We start from the raw sequence: 26,727 nt of genomic DNA on the forward strand, positions 1-26,727 counted from the left end.
GAGACACCATGTACAAAACCAGCAAAACGAGTTAAGTGACCACTAGATTAATCAGGAAAGAAACTGTTCTGTGCTCCTCGTGACATTCTGTAATTATCCAGCTGCACAAATGGTTTTGGGTTTTTTTTTTTATTGCTAGTAACTGAAATAACACTAAAGTACTGCTCGTCCATGGACCATAAACAAACTGAGTACAATACTGCACCAAAAGCACATAGTAGACAGATGCAGGACATATAAATTAGCTGTTTCATTTGGATAAATGGTGATCTGATTTCACCCTTTTCCTGCCTAGCCAGCAATCAAGTACATAGACATATTTCCTAATTGAGAAATTAATCATATTTTATATGTTCTGAAAAGCAAGATAGATTTGCTTATTTGTAACTGTTAATATTTGTCTATTAGACTGTTCCTGTGCCATGTCTATCCTCCTTTCTATTTATACTGGCATTGATCAGCTTGTTCACTTCCAGTTTAAATGATTCAATTCCGATTTGATTGCCATGTAATTTAAATGCAAATAATTACTGTAAGGATGACATTTAGAAAAACAGCTCTGCTAAGCAGGAAGGTCTTTATTAGGCAAACAGGAGTTTGCCAGTAATATTAGAAGCATCCCTTTGACTATGAGATGTGGGAACCTATCATTTCAGTTCTTTTAAAAGATGCTCTGATTTCCCTCTGACTCCCCTTAATTAAAACTCTTCTATACCATCATCAAGTTTGGTATCTGGGTGTGAAAGGAAGAGGAGAGAGGAATATTTTTAATTTGGTTTTAGTTCATAAGGTTGCGCTCTAGACAACTGCAATAAAATTACCCTCTTGTGAAACCATGTTTGTATTTCATACTGCACCCCAGTTCTGAGCCAGGGTCTGACTGAAAAACACTGAAAAAGTGTTTCACACAATGAAAAAGCAGTAGATAGAGGAAAAAACCTCTTACTTTGTAATAATCAAAACCAGCTCATTTTTCCCTTCTTTCTCCTGTTTTTTTTAGGGTTAGACTGTTGCTTTATCAGCTCTGCCATGTATGAGAATTCTAGACATACTGGATTGTCTGAGGACAGACTTGTGACTGAATTACAGTCTCACCTTATTTTCCAAGTGTCTCTATAACAAGGTATTCTTTATATGCTAGCTGTGCTAGCAGATCCAAAGAGATGTTGGGGAAGGCACCAGTGAGAAGGACAAATCCTGACTCTGCCCATTTCCTGGCACAGCAGCATCTTCAATTTGGGCTCATAATTTCACATTCAACACACCCATCACAGTCAGCAGACTTTAATGGCACCATTTGAAATGTAGCCCTCAATAGTAAGAGCTGCATAAACATCAGGGTAGCACATGAAAGAAAAAATATTCTACGTAATTTCTTTTCTCACAGTACAGAAATCTTGTCCTTTCACCTCAACACACATCAGTGACCCAGTGTTTGGTAGAGTGCCTCCATTAAAACTTCATTGCTCCTGTTAAACATAAGAACATCCCAGGGATCTTGATTTTAGCATGGAGTCTTACACCATGCATTCACTGTATTTCAGTTTTGTCCAAAGGCTAGTTATGGCAGAGGTCACATGTTTAGCAAGCATCAGGAGACCACAGCCTTCCTGAAGTCACTATTTGCATTTAGAAGTGGTCAAAGTCAGTCAAAGCATGTCTGAATGGACGATTCTGCTATTTGCCTTGCTGCCTTCTCTCAGGATCCTGAACTTCACCACCTTGTGGTCATTGCAGTCAAGGCTGCCCCCAAACTTCACATTCCCAACCAGTTCTTCCTTGCTTGTAAGTATCAGGTCCAACAGAGTGTCTTCCCTCACTGGCTTCGTGGCTCCAGTGCCTTCCCCTTGTTGGATTTGTGTTCACAGAGCAGGAAGGCAGAAGAGTAAAAGATTTATTTGCAATATAGAGATCCCAAGTTTGTCTCCTATACTAAAATTCAGGCTCCTAGACAAAAATTAGCCTGATCTCAGAGAAAGATTTTCCTCATATTTAAACACAACTGTTCCCCTGGGTTTTAATTTTTTTTGCCTCCTTGCAATCATTGAGACAGAATTGCCAGGGGAAGCTGTCAGGGTCTTTCAGTCCCCCACTATGGCTCCAAGAGAATTCAGGAATTTAGCCCATGAAGTTCCTCTAGCTTTAGAGCCTACAGAGTAAAAATTGTCAATATACTTGCTGATGTTTTAGACTAATGACAAGTTGATCTTGCTTTTAAAACTTCATCAGAGATACTAATAAGAGTGTTCAACACAGTTGGAACACCTGGCTTTCATATTGTTTTAACATCTCTAAGAATCAGAAAAAAACACCTTATTTGCTTTATTACAAAAATAACTTTCACTGTGAATGTTATTTTGTATCACTGAATGACTTTCAGCACTCAAAGTTTAGATACTGAGCTAAGGGTACAAGAGAGTTAAATTGCTCTATATAGAGAACAGAGGTAGGTTGGGTAGTTTGGCAAGGATTCCCTCAAGGCCCTCAGACCTGAAAGATTTTTCCTAGAACAAGATACTTCCCAGTTTTTGCTGACTCACATGTAAGTTCAACCATTATAGTTTGAACAGTATAGTTTATTCAAAAACATACATAACCAGATCTCCTTGCTGACGGTGGTGTAAACTGATACAACTCAATTAAGTTTAGCTGAATACCAGCTTTCACCAGATAAGGATGTAGGATGGGGAGGCAGGGGGACACAACAACAACAAATCTAGCCCCTACAACCTTTCACCAAAATCTGGGCAGATTCTTCTGGTATTTTCTTTCATGCTTTCTTGCATCTTTGTTTTACTTATATTAGCAATTATAATCCTTCACTGACTGCAGGGACACCTCGTGGTGAGGACAGGTGAAAACAGCAGGCTGCCATTCAATTAATTAAAGCAAGCAGCAAAAGACTGACAGATGTTTCTGCTCCTTGGGATAATCAGAATTTCACAGGCACAGACTTCCACTCCCACTCTGCTTCTAGGGCATACATTAACACATCCAGAACAGAAAACACTGACACAGCAACTTCAAGAACAAAGGACTGAGTAGTCCAGCAGACCTGAACTGTCTAACAGTCCACTTAGTTATTAACTTTTGTCTTCCAGGGTCTACAAGAGTGGTCGATTGAACTCGACACTCAGTTGAAGAAGCAGTCCCCAGAATGGCTGTTATGGCTTCCCCCCTCCTCCTTTGTTTATTGTGCCAACAAAATGCATATCAGTGACTCACTGCTGGAAGTGAGTTTCTTTCTCACTCAAAATTTCTTGCTGGGATTTTTTTTTTTTTTTTAGAGACACGCGTGTGTGTATGATTTTTAAAAAGGATTCCCTTTCTCCCCACTGCAACTACACTGTGGTACTGTCACTGCAGCACCTGATCCGTTACATAGTAAGAACTGCATCAGCTTGCTTACCCAGTGCAGCGACCCAATGCAGACCTTGGCAGCCAGAAGAGGAACGGTGGGATCTGTAGGTCGCAGTTTAGCACACTCTTTGAGCACTGACACAGCGTATGCTGACTGGAAGAGGGGGAAAGAGGAAGAAAAAAAAAAGGCTGATTAGACAATGCTGTTACAGAGTCCAAGCAAGATATTTCAGTGAAATGTACAAAGAAGTGCTATGAAGAATCACATGTCAGCAACAAGTTAGCAACTTTATTTCCACCTCCACACAGAGACACATGTGTGCGCATGCGCACGCAAACACATACTCTTCCCACGCTCAGAGGAAACATGCCAAAGAACCAGCCCTGGCTGTGCACTTTACAAGAAACAGTTTTCCTTGGCCGTTAACACACTGGTTATTTTAACTCTGCCTTCCCAATTCACAAGAATTCTGGTATTCACAAGAATTCCTTGCACACAGCCATCTTCTAGTAAGCCAGAAAAGATCATAAAGAGCTTATCCTCCAGTACATTAACATTTTAGGCCAAGTCTAGTCAGAGAAATTTGTGCAGCTAAAGTAATCTGCTCTGTAGATTGTTTTGTGTCTTCTCCAGTTCCAGAACATACAAGAATACAACTGGGATCCCACCATGCAAAGGGTGGAGCAGGCAACTACAGAGCAATACACTCTTCAGCGGGTGGTCCGAGTAGCATGTGTTAGGAAGAAAGCCCATAAAACTCTCGCTGTCTTTCTGGTGTTCGGTTACCATTAATGAATGATGTTTATTAAGATTAGCAGTTACATAGCCCTTTTGATTCAATGTGCTCTACAAACATTGCTTTTGACAGCACATATTCATGGCTGCCACGTTTCAGAAGGTTTAAAAGGGGAATGGGGAAAGCTCTGGTCAGAGATGCTGGTGAGGAGCACGTGAGGTGCTGAGGAGCTGGTGAGATGCTGGTCTGGTCAGGCAATGAGGAGGTCACAGAAGTTGCCCTGCCAGAGTCTCCTAGCCTACCCCACCTGGACCACAGTTTCTTTTACATTTCCAACCCTCCTTACTACTGACCCCTGATCCCCCTGAATTCTCTCATCCTTGAGCTCAAGGGGAAGTTTTCTTCTCTCAGAATTTCTCCTTACATGGCCCATTCCTCCCAAACTCTTCCACACGGTCCCAAGACACACACAGGCCTCTCTCGCTCAGTGTTCCCTCTCAGAGGCACATTAAATGGTCATGGCCTTTCCCTGTTACAGGAGACAGCGACAGAAGCTTGCAGAGTCCAACTAACCACTATTCCTGTCAGGTCCTGGCCATCTCCTCCTGACCCTGACCCCCAGGGGCTGTCCCCACCAGAGCTCCTGCCAGCACAGGCAGCTGGGTCTGGCACCTGCGCCGACCCCCTGTGGCCAGCAGCCCTGCGCTGCAGCTTCGCACTCCCACCGGCCATCAGCACTTCCCCTCCCTCACACCACACCAAAGCGGGCTGCGCCTGCCGCCTCCTTTCTCCACAGAACTGAAGGTCCGGCTTCTTGCTAGGGGATTCAAAAGCCTGGATAGGAATTTGCTCACAAGGGAGCCTGGGAAAAGCGGAAAAAAAGGTGTACAGCAGCCCTGCCCATGCTAAGGCAAAGATGGGTTTCGTAACCAAAGACATGAGCTCCACAGCAGTGGAGAGTGAACCCTCCTGCTTGAAAAGGTTGGATACCTGCTCTGTGGTCTGAAGAAGAGCTACAGCATGCCCTGTGTTCTCCAGGCTGCTCCCACCTACCTAGAGCATCAGGTTATCTTCAATAAAAGTAAGGAAATATTTGCTATTTTATGCAATTACAAATGCATAATTTGCCTCCAGCCAGAAGGAAGCTTGTCTCAGAGCAAGGATGGGAATCAATAAACTGTGTCCTAGAGCTTAAGCCGTTACCTCACCCCTCTCAGAAACAAAGACTTGGGTAATTCAACCCTGAGGTACAGGAAGAAACACATCGCTGCACTCTGCTGTCATGAGGCAACTAGCGTCCCTCAGAATGAACCTCCCTGACACCTACTTGTTCAGAACAAGTAGTGTCTCAGATTTTAATGGCATCTAATTCCTCTCTCTCACAGAACACTACCTGCACTGCAAGCAGCTGGTATTCCCAGAAGCACTGCTGGACATGTTGGAAAGGCAAACATAACTGCATAAGGGTCCTAGCCTAGCACATCATCTTCCTGCCCTCCTGCCTATATTCCAGCCCCACAGGTGTTTCCAGACAACAGAAACCCAAAGAGTAGAGCAGGACAACATGCACCTTGCTAGTCAGTGTATCTGCAGCTGAACCCCCCCAACCCTTGTCACCTCACCATGCAAGAGTGAACTGAAAAGGCCAGGCATGTAAAAGACCGTACACTGTCCTGTGCCAATGCTTTCAGAAACGTACACAAACCAAACCTGGTGGTGGCTTCTCAGCTCCCCATCAGCAGCATAACTTCAGGGAAAGCAGGAGGCACCTGGGACTTGGTGACAGCCACCCCACGGGTCCGCACAGCCAGCACTAGCACAAACCAGAGCAGTGAGAGGCCTCTCCTAATTTGGGCCACAACCGTAGTACCTTTCAGGGTCTACACCAGCTCCTTGCCAGTTCCTCTTGAACTCCGCTCCCTCCCCATCTGCAGCCTGTCCATTGAGTAGGGCTGGTCCTCGGGACAAGCCAACCCTGCAGCCTCCCATAGTCTCAAACGACAGAGCGCTTCTCATGTCTGTCCTCAGTCTGTTTAGGAGGCAAGAGCAAACCAGTAACTACTGAATACCACAAAGCAGAAAATCCTACCCTGTACCTACACCCAAACAAGCTCACGTGTGGAGTCACTTCATCGCATGCGCTCAGGAGCTTCTGAACATTCATTTACAGAGCAAGAGCCAGAGTTTCCACACTGCTTCTAAAACATTTACAAAGTTATGTCACTCTAAAGAAGTTTCTAAAATTTGCAGTGAAACATATGGAACAGAAGTGGTTTTGGAAACAGGGTGGCGTGAAGCCTTTACCCCCACCTGCATTTTAAAAATTCAAGATATCTATATAATTTCACCTTGAAAACTTTACTCAGCAGAAATTATATATAGATTATGAAAATGTTAGCCAAGGAATGACGGTAGAAAGAATATCCCACTCCCACAGTGACCTTACTTAGGGGAGACTGGCATGACATATAATATCAAGGTGTTTTAAAGATATTAATTACAGAAAGTAATAGGCAGGGAACAAATATCATCCACCAAGTATTGATTACAGATGTCACTGGTTTATAAAAATATTTGATATGAAACAGTTTTTGTGTAGCATTGAAATAATCTGATAATTAAAATGTACATATTCTTTCACTTAGTGTGGGTGGACCAGGCAGCCAAGCGCATTGTTTGTGATATTCACTGCAAGGCAATAATAATTAGATCTATTGGTGAGGCATGTTTCAAGAAGAGCAGAGCTTGAACTCCAAGTGAGTGCATGCTTCCTACTCATAATTCTGAGCTTCAGCGGGGCTCACATCAAAATTCAAGCAGGGGTTTATGACTGCACCGGAACCAGTTCCCAAACTGATTTCAGAAAACTAGGGATTTGCCTCTGGGTTTCATTTGGCCTCTCTCTGGGAAAAAGGCTTTTAAGTCTCTCCAAACACACACAAACCCGTTAAACAGACATGGTTTAAAGAAATGACAAACTTGCCAACAGCTGCTTCATGGGAGTTTCAACTTCGTTTATGGGAGGTCTAATGTAGGAGTTCTCAACCTTGGGATCCTTATCAGGTTTAAGGAGATTCATGACCATCCTCCCTTTGTTATGATCAACATAGCACAGAGTTCAAATCAGGTTATGGAATGAAAACACGGCTTTAATGGGAGTGTTCAGCCATCAAAAAAAAAACCTGAACTGTGTAAGGGGCTTAAGAACTTCAACTACCCGAGTTGGGCATCTCCATCCTTCACATACCAACAACTGTAGGTTTTGCAATGGAGATGGGGAAAGACATGGCACTACTGTTCCCTATTTAAAGCCAGTATCTATAGGAAGCTGGTGTTCTGTCAGTTTTTTTCCTCACTAATCTACTTGCATACGGTCTTTTTCTTCTGCAGAGATCACAAACATGCTCCACAGTAATTTACAGAAAGAAAATTAGAAAAGGCAGTTTCTGGGAAGCAGCAAGCAATACTGACAAATGGCTGCTTTCAATACAGACTTCTGAAAGAGCTCTATGTACCACGTCTAATATGGGGGGGGAACGGACAGGACACGACACTTCTCAATCTGCAGCAAGAAATCACAAGGAAGCTATGGGGAAGGAGAAGGATGGAGAAGACACCTTCCCCTACGTAGTTACAGCAGCCATGGTTTTGAATCCTATAAGGGAGTAAAACATAAAGAAAAACTTCTATCCAAATACAAAACACAACTCCCATTCCCCATTTACTAATTATATCATGAAGCATACAAGCATAATCCTCAAAGATGCTTGCATATGAGCAGTACAGAATGAAGAATAGTCTACAGTTAATTTTTTCTTACTTTTCCAAAAGGCTTAAGAGATCTTGCCATCAATTACAGTAAACGCATAGATGCCGCCCAAATGCTGGTTTTCCTAGCTCACACCAATACAATTTTCATTCTTTCCCTTCCTCTTCTCTCCCGCAATACCAAAGCAACAAAAGGACATCAGAGATTCATTTCATATTTAGAAGGTAAAGAAACCATAAATGTAAGTACAAGGAAGAAGAATTTCCAGGCAGTAAATCACACCAGGCAGACTTGACACACCATAAACAGTTGCTCTTCTCTTGCAAAGGTTCCAAAAACCTTTCTACTTTTTTTGCTGCTTTGGCAATACTTCTCAGCCAGAGGGAAAAAAGTTCCTCAAGGTGGTGGTTTTGGTAGACAGCCTCATTCCCAGTTCACCTGGCAGTTTAGTACACAGACTAATCTCCACAACTAGTACTGCTTTATTTCTAGCATCATCCTGTCTGATTTTAAAAAAACTGCACTATCTCAAAGGGATTGTGGGGAAGGGAGGAGAAATCTTTCATCATTATGCAAGAATTAATATTCCCTGTATCCTGGGATTCACAGCCATCTAGCTATAAATGACCTTGAACCAACACAGGAAGATGACAGAGTAAGCCAGCAATTGAGAACTCTGGAATTAGTTGTTTTGGTGTTAGCTTTCTATTGAATTTCTAGATTTCTGTGAATCCCTCAGCATGAACATTATTCCTCTAAGACATTTACTGCTCTCAACACAGGGACCAATTCTCCCCCTTTTTCTTTTACCCTGTGTTTAGCAAATTAGAGCATTGGAGTTAAGCCGCTTCAAATATTCACTTTTAAAAGTACCTCTTAAATTCTAAGATCTATAAGCATAGATTTGTCCTTGCTAATGTGACAAACACCCCACTTCACACTTTCTGTCAAGAAGAGAGTTAAGCCTGAAGGCAATTATATAGCCCACCTAGGTATTCTGCTCGACAGTCAGGCATCTTTGGAAATTTCCAATTTTTGTACTATCTACAGCACACAGGCACACCCCCTTCTAATCTTTCTTCTGCACCAAAGGAAACCAAACTATTGAATATCCCCTAGACAGCTGACCTTTGTAACAGGATCTTTAACCAATGAATGTTCAATATTTTAACTTTCATTCCCCAGCAATGCTATTTAAGGAGCCAACCGAGGCCTCTGCTGCTCCCGAGGTTCCTGCCTGCAATGCAAAGAGAAATGTAGGGGTTTTTTGTGCCAGTTGCCTAGCAACCAGCCTAAGCTTTTGCAAGGAAACCAACAGAAGGAACAGCCTAAATCATAAAATCTGTCTGCTGTTGCTGCAGAATTATGTATCAAATATATTTATAACTTTCCTTCTAACCTTCTGGAAAGCTGTATGTTGGCAGTACAGGCATGGCTGAGTCAAACTTGAAGTTCCTTGAAGCTGTTAGAGACATCTGCTTTTGCTGCACTGTTTAAGTAAAGGGAAGTATTCTTTTTTTTTTTTTTTGGGGTGCAACACAGATATGAGCAGCTCAGACACTAGCTTGTCATTATTTGGCTATGACCAGTATGTATCAGCAACTTGCAAAGGGATCCAAAAATCAAAGTTCATATCTGGGTGAGACTGGTTTCAAAACCCTAAGAGTGCTGCCAGCACAAGCCCTGGGCAGGGCTGCAGTAACTCCAACTGCTGAGCAGCCAAGGAGAGCACAGTGACACCGCAAGATTGGCACTGGGAAGAGCTGGAGCCTACTCCCCCAGAAAAACAGCTGAATGACAGATGCCAAGAAGGATGTGATTATTTCCCTTTGTATAACACCAGATACCTCCTGAAGAGTTATGTTATTAAGAAAACCATTCAGGTAGACGAGCATGACTCTTTCTTCCTCTTTGCCTTAAAGATGAACAAACATAAAGGGTAAGAGCAGAGAGGAGCATTTTGTGTAGTTAAAAGAAGCTTTATCTGCCTGGGTTTGCAAGTTGCCATGCTTGGCACTTAAACCCCGCTACTGCCAGCCTATCTTATCTATATGGTAATGTCAACTATGGTGTCCTCAGTACAGGCTAGCAGGGACTGGGGAGGATCAGCTACGATGCAGTTGTTTCTAAAGTCATGCAACTGCTGTCCTAAAGGCCGGTGCTGGGCTGATGGTGTTCTGTCAATGCTGGATGAGAGGGGCTGGACAGCTGTGTGCCAGGCACCCCAGATAACCACCATCAGCAATCCCAGCACAAGGACTGCTGAGCCTAGCCCTTGCCTCCAGGTAACTGCTTCCAGCTCTGCTGGGCTCTCACAGAGGCTCTTCCCCACAGCCCCTTCAGTTGCTCCCGAGCTCTTCCTTTACACACGTTTTGCTGCACTTCATCCCCTAAATGAGTATAAGGGGTGAGGGGTAAGAGCAGATTACCTTCTAGCAGATGCTCCAGACTTCCCTCAGCTGGTCTGAGACTGTATCACTCCCTCCTCTCAAGAAACACATACCCTAAAGCCTTTAATTCACTAACCAAGTTGTGTTGTGGAGTTTCTTTAAGAGCAGAAACACTAAATATGAGCACGAAAATGGTTTTATGCACTGTGTACACTAATAGTAAACATCCACTGGACACGAGAGATCAGTGCAAGACTGCTGCGAGTTGAATGGCTCAATTAGGGTACCCAGCACTTTTAGACTAAGTAGACTCAGTGTTCACAGAATAATTTCACAGCTATCCTTGAAGAATCCTCCCTCACTACCCTCAGAAAAATGGCACATCAATGTCACTAAATACAAATCTTGTCTCCTTGGTTGGTAGGTAGAATAGAGGCATCAATGTTGCTGCATGTTGTTCAAGGCACATATTTTATCAGGTTACGTTTCCCTTAATCAGTGTGACAGGTAAGACAGACACTCACAATGCAGATCTAGAAGACTTTCTGAAGTACCGTCAATGTACGCTAGAGCCCAATCCCATGATGCACTTATGAGTCTCTACTCCCAGAGAGCTCCAGTGACACTTTGTGACACCAAGGCTGGATCCCATGCGAGGCTGTCAGGTGTGGAAGGGGACAGAAATCCAAACAAGGGAACACGTAAATGATCCAATGACCTCAGATGATCCTCAGACCAAATGGTCTGAGGCCAGGGAAACATTTGCAAGAGCACAGGGACCCTATTTCACATCCTTTGTGCTTGTAGTACATCGTGTAGACGCTCACAATTTTGCCTCCAACTTTAGATACGTCAGCAGAGCTACCCTAGTCTGCAGGGCTGCTGTGTGCTGGTAATCTCCACGACTTCCAGTAGAAACTGTTCAGCTGAAAAGCAGCAGCAGAGAGCAAGTCTGCCCCAAGCAGCTGTGTCTCTCTTCACTACTGGGAAGACTAGCAAGTCTTCTCTACTCTGTAAATAAGAGTTTGATCCTTCTTTCCCCCATTCTACTGAATACAGGTCACTTGACTTTTTTAATATCTTGAGACAAGCAGATGCAACCTACTGCACTCGTTTTATTCTGGCAGCAGGACTGTGGCTCATCTCATTGCCTGAGGACTCTGCCAGATGGCATCCGGCTATCATACCACTTGCCACTCAGACACCAGCCTGTTTATGCATGGCAGCAGAGCCAGGGAGCTGCTATGCCCACCCAGCCTCTGGCTGTCATACTACCACATCGTGAAGGTTATTACCAGCAGAAGCAACTTGAAGCAGCTGTGAAGAGTTCAGCATTCAGTTTTCCAGCACCAGTTCAGAAGAACAGGGACGCTGCATCAGACTGATTTAAACCTCTCTTGCCTATCCAGAACTGCACTTGGTGACACAGGACATCTCTCACTATTCTCTTTCTACAGCAGGCACATCTGCCACTGTCTAGGCTTTCCCAGCATTTCATCTAAAATTGCCTACAGAAGTCTTTCTAATTTCATGGCGGATTTTAAACATTTAAAGAAACATGCTCCTTTTGTTCAGAAAATACACAGCTCAGTATACATGCATCCCCTAGAATGGGTTAAAAAACAACCAGACCACACCATCTTTCTCATTATGCAAGTTGAGAAGCACAGGAAAGTGAAATTGCTGTCACTCCATTATTTCCACTGCTTAAACAGATAGAAGACAGACAGGAAGGTTATGCTTCCCTGAGCTTTTTCATTCACTGTTTTATGAAGCCCTAAGGCCTCGCTTGCTCTCTAAGAACTTACTGAAGTGATGTGCCTATTTTTGTTAAGACACATGCTTTTTAAAATAATGTGTAAACTCAAGCATATATAACAGTAATGAGCCTAGGTGGCTGGTTTGACATTCAGGCTGATCACTTGTGAAAAATAACAGTCACCATTCGGCAATTTTTTGTCTGGCAGAGGAAGAAAATAGTTTGAAGTTCAACTCTATTGACTTAACCTGAAGATGATGAATATACAAAATAAAAGTAACACTAGTCAAATGCAGTGTAGAATAGAGGGCAAGATAGGATTTTACAGCACTTAAGAAGGTCAGAGTTTGCAAATCCTGAAAAGGTGTTAAAAAAAAAAAGAAGAGACCAAAGCTTCCAGCATTTACAGGTTGATAAAACTGTTCCTGTCGTACCCAGGATTTATGAGCATGATTTGCTGTACTGCAGAACAAGTAACGCTGCAGGATATGAGATTTCATTACCAAGAAATGAGATCAGGAATTGGCTGTGACTGAGACAGGTGAAAACAGATCTTTTACCTATAAAAGCTCAAGTGTACTCTGCATTCTGCAGTCTAGACAGACCACACTGTTTTCTCATTAGTTCTTTCTGCTACACTGGAGCACTTACTTTTAAATGAACTCCATCCTGCTATCAAGCTGCGAAGCAGTATAAAAATGTATGCCACATTTCCCATTAGCAAGATGACGCATTGCAGAGTATATGACAGGAATCCTCAGGGAATACTTTGGGATTAGAAGTGAAATACTGCACAGATAGGATTGTTGGGTAAGGGAATTCCCTCTGCCCCATGTAGGGCTCAGAACATTTAGAGCTTTTGCATCAATAGGCAAGATCAGGCCTTTTTACCTTGTAAATATTTAAAGTACAGGCAAAAAAACATGACATACTTGAAAATCTGAAAAGATAGGACAGTTATAAGAGATACAATGCAAGAGATACTTGCATTGCTCTTTTTTCTCTTAAGTACCAAATATTCAGTAACTTCTAGGGAAGCTGAAGAGGTATGCAAACATATAAGGAGAAGGACAGAGTTCTCATGCAAATTATTAGAAGCTAAAGATCAGGCTTCATTTCTCTCCTCCATACTAACCTAAGATTCAACCACAATTACTCTCTGGATACACTCGCTCAACCATCAGCAGGTAAAAATCTAGATTTGCTCTCCAGCAGATTACTAGAGCTACAGCATTGTCTGCTGTTGAGAAACAGGTTACATAACCTGTAAAGCCAATAAAGCTCCCAGACAAGTCCTGTGAGTGTTTACGGGAAGATACTACACCTTTCCATCATAGCTTATCTAGTCATTGTAGTCCTCAGTATCATGAGATCAGGTATCCGGAGGAGGATTTGCAAAGGCACAGAGGGCAGCAACATGTTAACTGCAGCTGAATGCCAAGGGGAGCTGGACTCGACTTGTAAACCCCCCACCTGACATAGGCCAGTGCAAGGTATTAGCACCATGGCACCAAGTTCATTATTTAAGTATTCCAGCAGTAGCTTCGGGTTTCCCTATACATGATTGAGTCTAGCCATCATTTTCATACTTGGAATTGGATTTTGAAATGCTTGTACTGAACTCCTATAGGAATCTGTGAGCCTCTTTCTCACTAAACATCTCCTTTCAGCTTCCCGCTGATGCTTTGTCAAAGTTTTGATGTCTCCTTTTGATTATAACGGATCTAGCCAATTTATGAGGTAACTGTGAAGTCCCAGAACAGAGTCAGAGTTTGCAAGGTCCCACCAAGTACACGCCTGGTGCCTTACAGTGGGGTCACTGCTGACTGATATTTGTCTAGGGTATTCCACAGATCACCAGCGATGCAGGCTCCACACAACCTCCATAGGCAATCTTTTTTTCAGTGTACCACTAATCCTTATTTTTTTGCCTCTTAATAGGAAACATGAACTTGTGTTGCTGCAACTGGAAGCCATCACGTCTTGTCCTACCATCATAGACAAGATTAACGCCTTCTTCTAAGAGCTCTTGAAGACTTGCGTCTCTCTTGGACTTTTTTCTCCCCTTTAAGGTAAAAAAAAAAATCCATTCTTTGCGTCTTTCCACAGTCCTGCTTGCTATACACTTACCATCAATGCTCTTTATTAGACTTTCTCTTGTTGTTCTGCCATTTTCTTGAAGTATAATGCATAACAACAATCTTCCAAGATAAGGCTTTGCCTATGCTCACAGAAGTGAAGGATCCCTTCAGATGTCTTCCAAGCTTTGCTGCCACTTATACATCACAAGATGACAACTTCTTTGCAAAAGCATGCCGCTCTATATTCATCTCCAATTTCCACTCCAAAGCCACTATTTCCAATTCACCTTATAGCCATAAAAGACCAGTAGAAAGTTATCATTTGGCAGATGACTGCTAGTTGGTGGTCTCTGCCTAGTTCCACATGGACTCCCCTACTCTCCATGGGCACGGAATATAGGACCGTGTTAAGTGGTCTACTACCATACAGCATTAGTTTGCTCACACCTCCTAAAAGTGTAGGTGGGGACCCCCAGAATGAACAGGCTAAATTTTGTACCATCCTCATTTCCTGCAGGAAGTCTACTCTTTTAAGACTAATAAAGAAAAGCTCATGCTGCCTCTGCCTACCTTTTGCAACCAGACTTCAGTCATCTCAGTGGCTAACTGGTAACTTTGACAAATAGTATACTAATTGAAAAAAACTTATGCTAAAACACGTGCCCGTGCAAACATTCACACATCATTTCTTTTTCTACAGTATCTTTTGCACCAAGTACTTAAAAAGTACTAATCCTTGCAAGCGCTCTATGAAAAAAGCATTAACATTTCCTTGGTCAGATGGAGAAACCACAGCTTAAAGAGAGGTTTAGTCAACTGCCCAAAGACGGAGTGAGTTGGTGACAGTTTTTAGGTATCAGTATCTTTCTTATGCTAAGCACATTTATGTTGAACCTGCAGAGAACGGACAGCTGTATAATGCTTTTCAGTCCACAGCTATGCACAAAATCTGTTTTCTCCTTGATAATGAGAAGCAAACACTACATGGAAAGAACAGTACTCAATACCAAATGCACATACCTGATCACGAAGTGCAGCGTCTAAAAGGAGCACTGTCCTTCTACGTAGCTGTCTGATGGCACCTACCCCCACAAAATACAAGACTGTGCACATTCAAACTAGTAAGCTAGATACACTCTGCCAGAGGAAAACGTGCCCTTGCTAAGTCCTTTGGTTTGAACCTTACCTTTCCACAAGCCACCATGGACAGGGCAAGCTGGTACCAGAGGTGAAATTCATCAAACGCAAACTTCATGGCTCTTTCCAAGCACTGAGAAATAAGTGTTGGGAGAAATATCAGACTTTTTTTTAACATCTTGTCAAGACTGCTGCTTGGCTCAGTAATCAAATCAGAGGGAACAATCTGTTGTGGCCCAGGTGATTTTTTTTTTATGACATCATTTTCCTCTTCGCAGTTAATGGGGCTTTCTAGCATACACCACCACTTCAAATGACGGCCACTTTGTTCAAGTGCCTACATATAAATTATTTTAATGTCTCAAACAGTTCTGTGTACATTTCTGGCCTGTGCTGCCATAGGTCTGTAGCTGTTTCTACTAATTACCAACTAGTGTGCTTCATTTTCACCTTCCCTGACAAGTTACTGCAAAGACAGGCTTTGCTTGCACGTTTCAAGTGGAAGTTTCAGCAGAAGCCAGGAGGAGGTACCTCAGAAAGCATGACATACTGCCCTCTTCTGCCCAGCGTGATACTGAGGAGGTCGTAGACTGCAGAAGCATCCCGGAGGCTGACAGCTCGGTCATCCTGCTGGTCTGGGGCTCGGCTGATCACTGCGTCCCGGTTTGCCTGGGCACAGACACAAATGGAACATCAGACCGCAAAAGAGCAAGAGAGAACCGACTCCTCCATAGGAAGTTCCACCCATCATCCATGGCATTTGGTTTAAAATCATCTCGAGTTTTGGTGGGGCTTTGTTTGTTTGTTTGTTTTTGTTTTTTAACTCATCCCAACATAAGGAAGGTGTTTCCAGAGAATTACTTTTTAGCCACATGATGCAAACTCAAGAAGATAGCTGTATGTACAGAAAGGAACTGCTAGGAATACCTCATCTGGATTTGTTCCACAGAATTAGAGCATTAGGAAACAGACCTACCAGATCCCATTTCCTCAATAATTAGAAATTCAAGGCCATCCTTAAACCACATTCCTTATTACTTCAATTCCCTGCAACTGTGATAACTGCTTCCATGATTGATATTTTGTCTTCTGTGTCTGCACTTGATTTCTTCCCAATAGCATGTGGTTTTGTTGTTCTTTTCTGCTATTCACTTTTTATTTTTTAATTTGAGTAGGTTGCCTTAGTAATCAGATTTGCCTGTCATCAATTTAATGCAATTAGACATCTGGGCAACACAATACCAAATAATAATAATAAAAAAATCTTGTAAGTGGTAATTTTGCATAATCTATCAGTGCATTGCTCAGCCTAGATCAGAAAACCCCATTACTTTTGACAGAAAATGATCAGTCTAGCAACTCGCAAGGATGTCCCAAAACACCATATGCCATAGATTTACCTCAAGATCCCAGCCTCTCTGTTTTCTGAGCACAAAGAGGGAGACTTCAATCCCAGAGTAAATGGAAAAGTCCCTCTGCTTTCCGAATGCAGAGGACTTTACCCAGACTGCCTCATCTCAGAGACAGGCAGTGCTGGATGCCACTGAGCACTAGCACTGACTAATAGCACAGATACACTGCCCTGGGCTCCTCAGCTGAAAGGGGTGCAACATCAGACATTCAGGTCTAGACATCTAAAAGATCAGAAAAATTAGAAGACTGCCCGCAGTTTCACCTGGGGCAAAGATAAAATGTTCCCTCCCTGAAGCAGGGAGGTTATGAGATTTATTTTATAATAATTACTACTATAATCTTACATCTATTTCTTTCTAAATGCAGGCTTTTTTTTTTCCTAAAAAAGGTTAAACATGGGAATTAAGTGTAATAAAAATTTCCAGAATATGCAGCCCTTAGAGCCCACGCATATTTCATTATGATTAAGCTGCAGCTGTTTCATCATGATATTATCTGTGTAATGCCCCACTTCCAAGCACTCTTCATCACAGCCTCCAGCCGAGACGGCAAACACAATTACTGACAACTAACACAATCGCAACTAAGAGCTAAATGGCGACTGCAGTTAAAGGCAAACTGACAGGTCAGACTCAGTCTAGTGTTTGCGCAAATAAACTTACACCAACTCTTGTAGCAACAAGAGTGTTTTTCATGTTACTGCAAAAGACATAATTTGTGATTTAAAAAAATAGTTCAGAACGACAGGTTGCATGCGAGAATGAAAACAACTTCAAAGAGAAAATCCTGCAACCAGAGTACAGAAGCATAGCTCCTCTATCTTTATTAGCGGAACTAAACAAGTAAGAATAATAAAATAAATAGATGTTTGAGCTCTGTTTGGATTTAACCCCAGAATGCTACTTTAAAAGGAAAAAAGGAGTTAAAATAAAGGCATATAACAGAATGATTCTGAGATTGCTACTTCAGAGAGTTAAAGACAAAGCATACACAGAACAATCCTTATTGCCAAGTGAATCCTCCTACGTATATACAATAGCGTCAACATTTTTTTCTGCACCAGTTACATTGTTATGACAATTGTTTGTAGAAAATAGCTACTGAGATAGCACCCCCATGCTCTGTAATCTCATCATGAACCTCCCATTAAGAGTCAGCTACAGCCTGATGCTTTTTTGGGTATCCATCTAGTTCCAAGCTATGACTTAAGTTGACGAATTAGCACAGATAGAAAATTAATCAGAACTGGTGAGTGCCCATTAATGTCTGCTAACAGATATTAGTACTAGAGGGAAGAGCATGCCCAAATCCTGCAATAAGCAGGATCACGAGACATTACAAGATGCAACATTCTAAAATTGCAGTCATACTGAACATATCGTACATATTGTACTCTACCTAAGCAGGCAGCAGTTGAAAACCAACATATGCATATGTATGACTAATATTCTTTCCAAGAAGCTCATAAACCTGCTTATTTTGTTCAAGATTTCAAGTCTCAAAGCCATAGAAGGTCTCTGCAATCTATCACTCTCTATACCTGCATGCATAAAAGTTGCCACTGAGCAAATTCATAGTCACTTCTATCCCAACAATTTTTTTAATACTGAACCTATTTCCAATGGCCAATTCCAGCTACTCAAAAAAAAATTCAAGAAGTTCCCACATTATCACAGAGATATTAAAAAAAACCCCAAAACCAAAAGGTGCAAACTCATAACAAACTGACTAACACTAGCAAGAACATGGAGTGTGTCTAACAATAACGTAAATCATCATCCCAAGGCTCAAGGTATCATTTGCTACTGCAGTGTTACATACAGGAGGGCAGGGAAGGGAATGTGAATCACTATGTCTTGAAACTCACTCAGGGAAATTGGCATGTTTCTGTGGCCTGCCTCTCAAAGAAGGAAGGGTGCTGTGACCCAGATCACCATTAGCCAATTTTTTTTGTCTTTACCTTCATTTATGTTTTTGTAAACTTCAGTTTGGCAGTGAGAAATCCTGACAGTCACTGGTTAAGTACAGGTTGTACTTAAATACAAAATAGTTGTGAAGTTACTGCAACACAGCATGTACCAGTTCTGTTGGATGGGCAATTTTTCTTGCTGAAATGTACACAGAGAGAGATTTCATTTTGCTTTTGAGAACGCATAACTTCTAAGCCATTTACACCAACATTTTTGTAATACCTGTGTTTGTTGTTTCAGACACTAATTTTCCCGAACACAAATGGGAAAGGGGTTATTTGTGGAACACTGATCTCCAAACAGTGTACCAATAACATAAGCAGCAATTCCCAATTTGGCCTACTGCATTACTTCCTCCTCCTCCACTATAAGCAGCAGTAAAACATAGCTACAAATACATTTTCAACACCCCCAGCATGACTCTTCCCTTTAAGCTGTTCCCATTGTCACACAGACATGCCTCATCCCATTGTCACACAGACATGCCTTACAGCACACAAGCAGGATGGAGAGAGATGGTGAGTCACGCCGTTAAAAGAAGAGAACCTCTGTTCAAGGCTGTTGTGTGGGATGGAGGTCACTAATGCTACCAACAGGAGTTTCACCATCAGGAGTTAGCATAACTTGCATTATACAGAGCAAAAATATACAGTCAATACCCCTTTGAGGTACTCCTAGGTAATGGAGCAACCTAGAGATGCATTGCATTTGCATATTTTGGGATGCACTAGACAATTAGCTGTGCATGCAGGTGGCTCTGACATGACACCAATCCTATTTTGGGAGATAAGACACATCCTGTAGTCAGCCCAGACTGAGCAGCACACAGGATAGCGAGCAGCTTCAGCCATCCCTTTCCACAGCCCAGGGACACGGCCCACCTGCAGGCCACATACATCCAAAAGGCTCCAGCACAGGCTGGTACCCCTGAGCCAACCCAGCATTCAGCCATGCTGATGTCTCTGTATCATGCTTGAAGCCCAACTCAGGTGTTCAACCTGACCAGGCACAGAACCAGCTGGGGTTCAGCAGGGCTTTTAGGTCCAGCTCCAAACTGCAGCAATACAACAGTATGGGACCTTCAGACCCATGCTGGCTCTGACAGCAGGGAAGAGATCTGCCTTTTGGGGGATCTGCAATTTAACTAACGACCCTGCTCAGCTACAGACAGCTTGTGCCTTCCTATCCACATATACAATATACTTACCTGCAAACTAGATAAGCCACCTATACACGAAGGATTTGCTGTACATCAATGACCCTGATAATTACAGCTTATTTATGGCATGTTTATTACATGTAGAAAGGAAAAGAGCCACAGCAAATCCAAACAGCCATTACTTCAGCAGTTATTACACATGCAGTTACACTGCAGAAAATTAAATTTTACCACAGTACAAAGATGTGCTTCTTAATAAAACGTCAAGCAATCATATGAATTACAACAGAGCATATTCCACATAGCAGCCCCTTCTCACAGCAATTAGCTATGAAGTATCCTTTAATTGCTCACTTTGAAACATGGCTCCCCCTGCTTTTTTTTTTTTCCAAAGAAGAAAAAGAAAGCAATTAAAATCTTTAATGAGTGCCTGCTGCCTGCCCCCTAATTCATGGGCATTCTAATGTTCAACTCTGTCTTTTCATAATAGACATAATTGCCAGATCCACTGCAACCCATCTATACACAACAGCAGCATGTTTTACACAGTGTACTGTAATAATGTAATTGGTGTGATTCAATACTAGCATTAAGAGAGAAAAACAAATGCTACGTGTGTAAGATTGACAACAAGGCTTTGAAATCATGCAACTGATGCCTCTACTGCTAAGAGCTGTGAAATATTTAGTCCGTGTCCTTTGGATCTCCATTCTGGCTGTTTTGCCCATACTGCCAAAAAAATGAATGAATTCTTCACGATGGAAAGGACCTATTCACATGGAAGAGGCTACTGACTTTTCACCTAAGTTATTGATGATCTCTACACAGCACTTGAAGGTTTCCCTCACTAACATATACAAAGAAAATATTCAGGGTTGACTGCAAAGCTGCTGTGAAAATGGGAAGCAGGTGGAACAGGGAGGGAATCCCATACTGCAGCCACTCCCAAAACTGCTCTTAGAGAGATACCATAACTTGCTCCATTTCAGACCAGAAGCACAGCAAATGAAAACTTAATGCCTTGTGAACTGCGTGGCATCCATCTCATTTCTGGTAGGCAAGAGATCACAAGTTACTGGTACCCCATTCAGATGTCTCAGCAAAACAGCCCATTATTATTGGTTATCAAATATGACCATATAGATACATCTTACCTCTCACCAGATATATTTTAATGTCTTTTACTGTAGCAGAACTAATTCTGGAAACATCATTGAAAGCAAGACAGATATACCCCGCCAGCCAAAACAGCCCAACAACCCTACACAAAAGGAAGAGAGAGGGAGAAAGTAACGAAGTTTCATTTATGGATACTGTCTTGGGTAACAAAGTCATATATTTGCTATCAGTAATCTGCATTTAGAAAGCTATCTTCCAAGAATTTGCATCGTCCTTACAAGTTCAGAAACAAGACTTCCTACTGCAAAGCAGAAGAAAAAAAAAGCTCTCTATCCCGTCTCCAGCAACTCACATTAGAACTATTTATTCAAGAGTCAGTTAACAGAGGTGGTGTATTTCCCACTAGAAACATCCTGCAATCCACCTTTGCAGGTCCCAAACACATAGCTTTGCCTTGCAGACCAGTTAGAGACAGTTGGGCTTGCTATTGTAAGTGCACAGCCATGATTTGGCAGGAACCAACAAAGCAGGCAATCCTGTCCCCAGTTGTCTCTTTCAGCTGCCAATAGCCCTCAAGAAAATACTCGTGATGGTCATCCAGCTGTTGTATCATCACTGGGCTCAGTGTCATTCAAACAAACAGAAAAAGTCCTACAAAAGCAACAAGAGATTCTTCTCTTTTGCCAACCCATTTGTTGCACAGCATTATTTTATAAAGCTAGGAACTGTAGAGTTAACAGATTTTAATTATTTCTGTGCTTAAAAGTACTTGGATTTAATCTTATTCCATTAAAGGCATGCTCACAGCCATGAGTTTGCTCTCACCAGTAAAAAGAACAGGACAAGTCCCAGTATCTTACTTCCCCCTCACCATCTGTTCTGTGCTCTCAGGCTCTCCAAGGTCAAATCGCCTTTAGGGATTCAAATCAGAGATAAGATGGGGATGACAATTCTAATCTTTATTACACAGGCACAGAATTTATTAGTTTTGGATACAAGGAGCTTCATTTTCAGTATGAGTGAACACAGAGCCAAAAAAAATAATCCATGCTACCTGGTACGTTTGGTGGACTGCACCAGCCAGAATCCCCACTTGTATGAGCCAGCATTGCCCAGGGCTGAATAAAGGGATTTTAGACTGTACGTTGGACCTCAGATTCAAGAAGGCAAGGTTTCTAAGTGCAAAGAACTTTTTTTTTTTACCTCAAAAGTAAACATAAAAAGTAATAGAAAGTGTTCCATTCCTGGCTCTGAGAAACTTCTGGCTGACTTTAAGGGGCAGTGCAGTCAACTCAGAATACTCCTGAGAATGGTTATTAAAATAAACAAAACTACAGCTAAGGGTTAGTCCTGCCAAACCTCCCCTTGCCTACGCCCTGCAGCACAAAGCAGCAGAAACCCCGATGGCAGCCGTGCCATTCCCCCGGTAGCACGATGCAGAGAAACCACAACACAGCAAGTGACAGCATGCCCTCGGTTCTCCCCACAAACACAGCACCCCTGGTTCTGATGGGTTAAATGTAATAAGAAAGAGGACTAGTGGTTTAAAAATAGGCCAGCCCATTTTTTCCAACATGTGATAGGACACATCATTCTACCACAGCCTGAGCTTGTAAAGGCTGTCACCAGCTGGCCTCCTCCTTGGTCTGAAGGAGAGCATTTTCCTCCTCTCACAAATGCAGCCCATCCATACCATAACTCAGGCTGTGCATAAGGAATGAGAATTTAGCCAGGAGGCCACAAACACCCCTAAAGACAGCCCTTACTGTGGTAATCTTCAGGCTGCCTGATTTGTTTCACTAGATTCCTTCATGAAAACTCTACAGCCAACCACTGTGACTAAACAACAGCTGGCACAGAGGGGCAGCACTTGCCAAACTCAAGAACCAGGATGCTTTTCATTGTTTACTGAGATGCCTTAGCTTATGAAAATAGGTTCCCATTTTCAATGGGAAAGAAAGAATACAGGAGGCAACTCAGGCTAGTGCCATGAGGAAAGAGGCCCCAAGCTTTCACTGTAAGCGTTAATATACCCACAGAAGCATCTTCAAAGCTATGAAAGAGGCTACCATATTATTTGGCCATCTGAAAAACTTTTACATACTTGGGCTCAGAGTGCAATACTGAAGGAACCCTTAATTACCCCTTTAGAAGATATTCTCATTTAATCCCACCAGAACATGCAAAGTAGCTCCCTTCCAATGCAAGGTAAAGGGATAAGAAGAAAAGCTGGGGCAGCATCACAAGCCAGAACCCAGCACCACTAACAGCCAGAGGTGTGCTGGAATGTAGCGTCTGGCTCACAACACCATAGAGGCGATTTCTTTTCTTCCTTTCCCCCTTTACAGGAACACTTATTTTAACACCTGTAACATCTGGGGAGTTGCACAGATCCTGGTGAAGTAGATGTTAGCTTCGCCTTAGGAAGGCGAGACAAACAGAAAAATAGAGTGAATTTCAGCAGCAAACTACCTAGCACTAATCTGCTCCCTCCCTGTATGGCTGGGGGTGGGGGAAGCTGTTCCGGATGTATACTTCTTGAAAAAGCTACCATGTCTCCTTTTCATCAAGTTTATCACATATTTACTTTGAGGTTCTCTGATGATTTATGCTTCTCCCCAGTACATCTTTGCTCTGTGTCCCCTCCACATGTTGACAATTCTTCTGTCCCTCCTACCCCCAATTTTGTCCCCCTTGAGCTCATTCTGGAGTGGCAAAAGTCAGGAACAGGGATGTGGAGCAGCTGTTTGGCTTTACAGTCTCACAAAAAAGTTATAATGGTATGGTTGCTGTTTTGTCTCTTTAAAAATCAGACAGGAAAAGTACCTTTCTGGTGAGCTTTGCTCCGACAAAGCAATCAAAGCGTTAGAGAAGCTGGAGAGCTCCCAGCAAGCCAACCTAATTGTATACCTCTGTTTCATTTTAAGGGGTTCATAACTGTAAATACTGAAAGAACGCCTAATCCAGCCAAAATCCAGGAACACCAACTATGTTGCTTACTGGCCTACAAAAACATATCATTATTGCTTGCCAGTGACACTCTCTCCAGGAAGGAAAATATGTTTTATTCAGTTGTTAACATTATATCATTAGGGAGACCTCAAATGGAAATCTCCTTCGTGTTAACTCATTTTCCATGAGCTTCAGCAAGTTTTAAAAAACAAAAAACTTCAAACAAACAACAAGCCTGTACATGAGAAAACTCACTAGCCTACAACAAAGCTGTCATGTAGAAGATGCCTCATGTCACAAACAAAATTTCCCCTTCTTAGTACCATAACAGTAAAACTACAGGAAAATATTTATGGATTGTAAACATATGTAAGAATCAGATTGCTCCCTCTGTTCCTTCACTTAGGAAGCACATTCCTGTGGTTACTAAGCTTATTTCTATACACAGCTGTATTTCTATAGACTTGTCCTGTATTTTTGTTTGTTAAAACAATAAACTCCTGGCAAGCCTATTGCTAATGCAAGAGGAAAGCTCTGATGTTCCATTTCCCAAAAAACCGGAAAGACAATTATGGTTCCTGCCACACTCTAGTATAAGATCTTTGATTATTTAAGGGCTTTATATGCAGCAGATCAAAATGCCTTGCATCTACCTCCAGAAAGTTCCTATACATATGTGCTGGTTTTGGCTGGGATAGAGTTAATTTTCTTTATAGTAACTAGTATGGGGCTATGTTTTGGATTCATGCTGAAAACAGTGTTGATAATAGAGATGTTTTCGTTATTGCTGAGCAGTGCTTACACTAGTCAAGGACTTTTCAGCTTCCCATGCTCTGCCGGGCGCACAAGAAGCTGGGAGGGAGCACAGCTGGGACAGCTGACCTCAACTGACCAAAGGGCTATTCCATACCATATGACCTCATGCCCTTCCTTCAGAAGGGGGGGGACACATTCCAAGTGATGGTATTTGTCTTCCCAAGTAACCATTACACATGATGGAGCCCTGCTTTCCAGCAGATGGCTGAACACCTGCCTGCCCATGGGAAGCACTGAATGAATTCCGTGTTTTGCTTTACTTGTGTGCGTAGTTTTTGCTTTACCTATTAAACTGTCTTTATCTCAACCCACGAGTTTTCTCACTTTTACCCTTCTCATTCTCCCTCCCATCCCACCCAGGGGGGGAGTGAGTGAGTGAGCTGCTGTGTGGGGCTTAGTTGCCAGCTGGGGTTAAACCACGACAACTTAGAAGACAGCACTTAAGCAAACACAAGCTTATTTATTTAGCCTTGAAGCCAGCACAGCAGTCCAGTTCCTATCAACACGATTTTCACACCACTTCATCCATAAGTTAGAAGACCAGTTTGCCATTTTACACACTATTGGATAAAACGGGGATAACTTCCATTTACCTCAGCAGAACAAGATTATAGAGTTCAAGGTCCCACAAGACCTTTCTGACTGCAAGCCCAGTCCCAAAAAAGGCTGGATCAGCCAGTACTGTCACTGCTCCAGACCCCTGATCCTCCTCCCACTGGGATCAGCCCTGACAAGCGACACTGACGTGAGTTCTTCTGATTTTAATAGAAGTGCATGTGATGTTCTACAAGCCCTCACTCCTGGAGTCTCCACTTCCAATTATGAAAAGCCCTTCTAACTGCAGAAAAGCCCTTCAAAACACAAATCAGATGTATCGTAGAGGCTTAATCTAGAAAGGACTAAAAAGCATGAAGTATAGTAACACTCAGATGTACATGATTTTTAAGTCAATTCAATATTTTGGGGTGGTTCCACCTCTTCAATTTTTCCCCAGATTTTAAAAATCAAACAATATTAAATTGCCATGTTCTGAAGAAGTTTGCAGGAAAGGGGAAGGACTTGCAGGAAAGGAGCCAGAAGAGCCAGACAAAGAAAAACTGAAGGAAGCAAAAAACAAAACAAAGTTTCCATAATATGTCTTTTCAACTTGTCTGAAAGCTGTTTAAAAGTTCCTAAGAGGGTCATTAATGCTCCAAGGTTTGCAAATCTCGCTTTGAGCTACAAACGACCACCCAGTATGTAAAGCAAAGTAACTTTCCTTACACATTTTCAGAAAACATTCCTTACACATTTTCTGCATGTTTGCATCTTCTCAGAACATGAAAATGATCAAAGGTTACCATGCAGTTTTCCATGCAGTTTTTTTTCTCCACTTTTTTCCCTTCCTCTTAAAGGGATTTTTTAAAGCAACTGATGTTATAAATAGAAGAAATCTAATTACTTCACTGTAGTTCATTATGGATGTTTCTGCATGTGACAAAACTCCCTGTATCATCAGCATCAGAAACTACCGAAGATCACTCATGACTGAAATAGCTAAGATATTATCCCTGCAGACTAAGGAACATAAGCAGGATACTGTATCCACACATATTTTGAATGGAAACATCAGTCTACTGACAACGTATCTGGATGTCAGAACCTGCATGCAGCTATGGTGAATGCAGTCACCTCCTCTTCTTGACAATGCCCAAAACCCTTCGCTGACGTTCTGTTTAATAAAAGTGGTGTCACAACAAAGGAATAAATAGTTTTTCCTGTTCAGCAGTCGAATCCTTGCTTCTGTTTATCTAGGGAAGATTCTGTAAACAAAACCAACCAGAAGACTTGACGTGGAAATGCTAGATATTCCTTTCTGCTATTAGTATTACAAACTCATTTTTGGCTTACCATGGATTCACTGATTAAGAGGAGAAGAAGAGCCTCTTCTACATTGTCTTGAGGGCAGTACGCACTGAAAGACAGAACACATTTTTCTGAGGAAGGTCAAGAATTATCCTGTCAGCCTCTTTCATTTCACAAGAGAAACAGTAACTTGAAACATCTCGTGCATAATTCATTTGCT

The 26,727-nt window shown here is 42.2% G+C and overlaps 1 protein-coding gene across 5 annotated transcripts in view; it reads right to left on the reverse strand.

The window, feature by feature from the left end:
• Nucleotides 1-26,727, reverse strand: part of TTC7A (tetratricopeptide repeat domain 7A) — a 178,180-nt gene that overhangs the window by 116,500 nt on the left and 34,953 nt on the right. For 4 of the 5 annotated variants that reach the window (XM_075496236.1, XM_075496234.1, XM_075496239.1 and 1 more), the window contains 4 exons: nt 26,553-26,616; nt 15,765-15,902; nt 15,283-15,366; nt 3,410-3,514 (listed from right to left, as the gene is read on the reverse strand). In XM_075496236.1, coding sequence (XP_075352351.1) covers nt 3,410-3,514; nt 15,283-15,366; nt 15,765-15,902; nt 26,553-26,616 — 391 coding nt within the window. The remainder of the gene's footprint in view (nt 1-3,409; nt 3,515-15,282; nt 15,367-15,764; nt 15,903-26,552; nt 26,617-26,727) is intronic. The other variant, XM_075496235.1, reaches the window with a different exon arrangement.

The sequence above is a fragment of the Mycteria americana genome, chromosome 3, assembly GCF_035582795.1.
Source record: "Mycteria americana isolate JAX WOST 10 ecotype Jacksonville Zoo and Gardens chromosome 3, USCA_MyAme_1.0, whole genome shotgun sequence".
NCBI lineage: Eukaryota > Metazoa > Chordata > Aves > Ciconiiformes > Ciconiidae > Mycteria > Mycteria americana.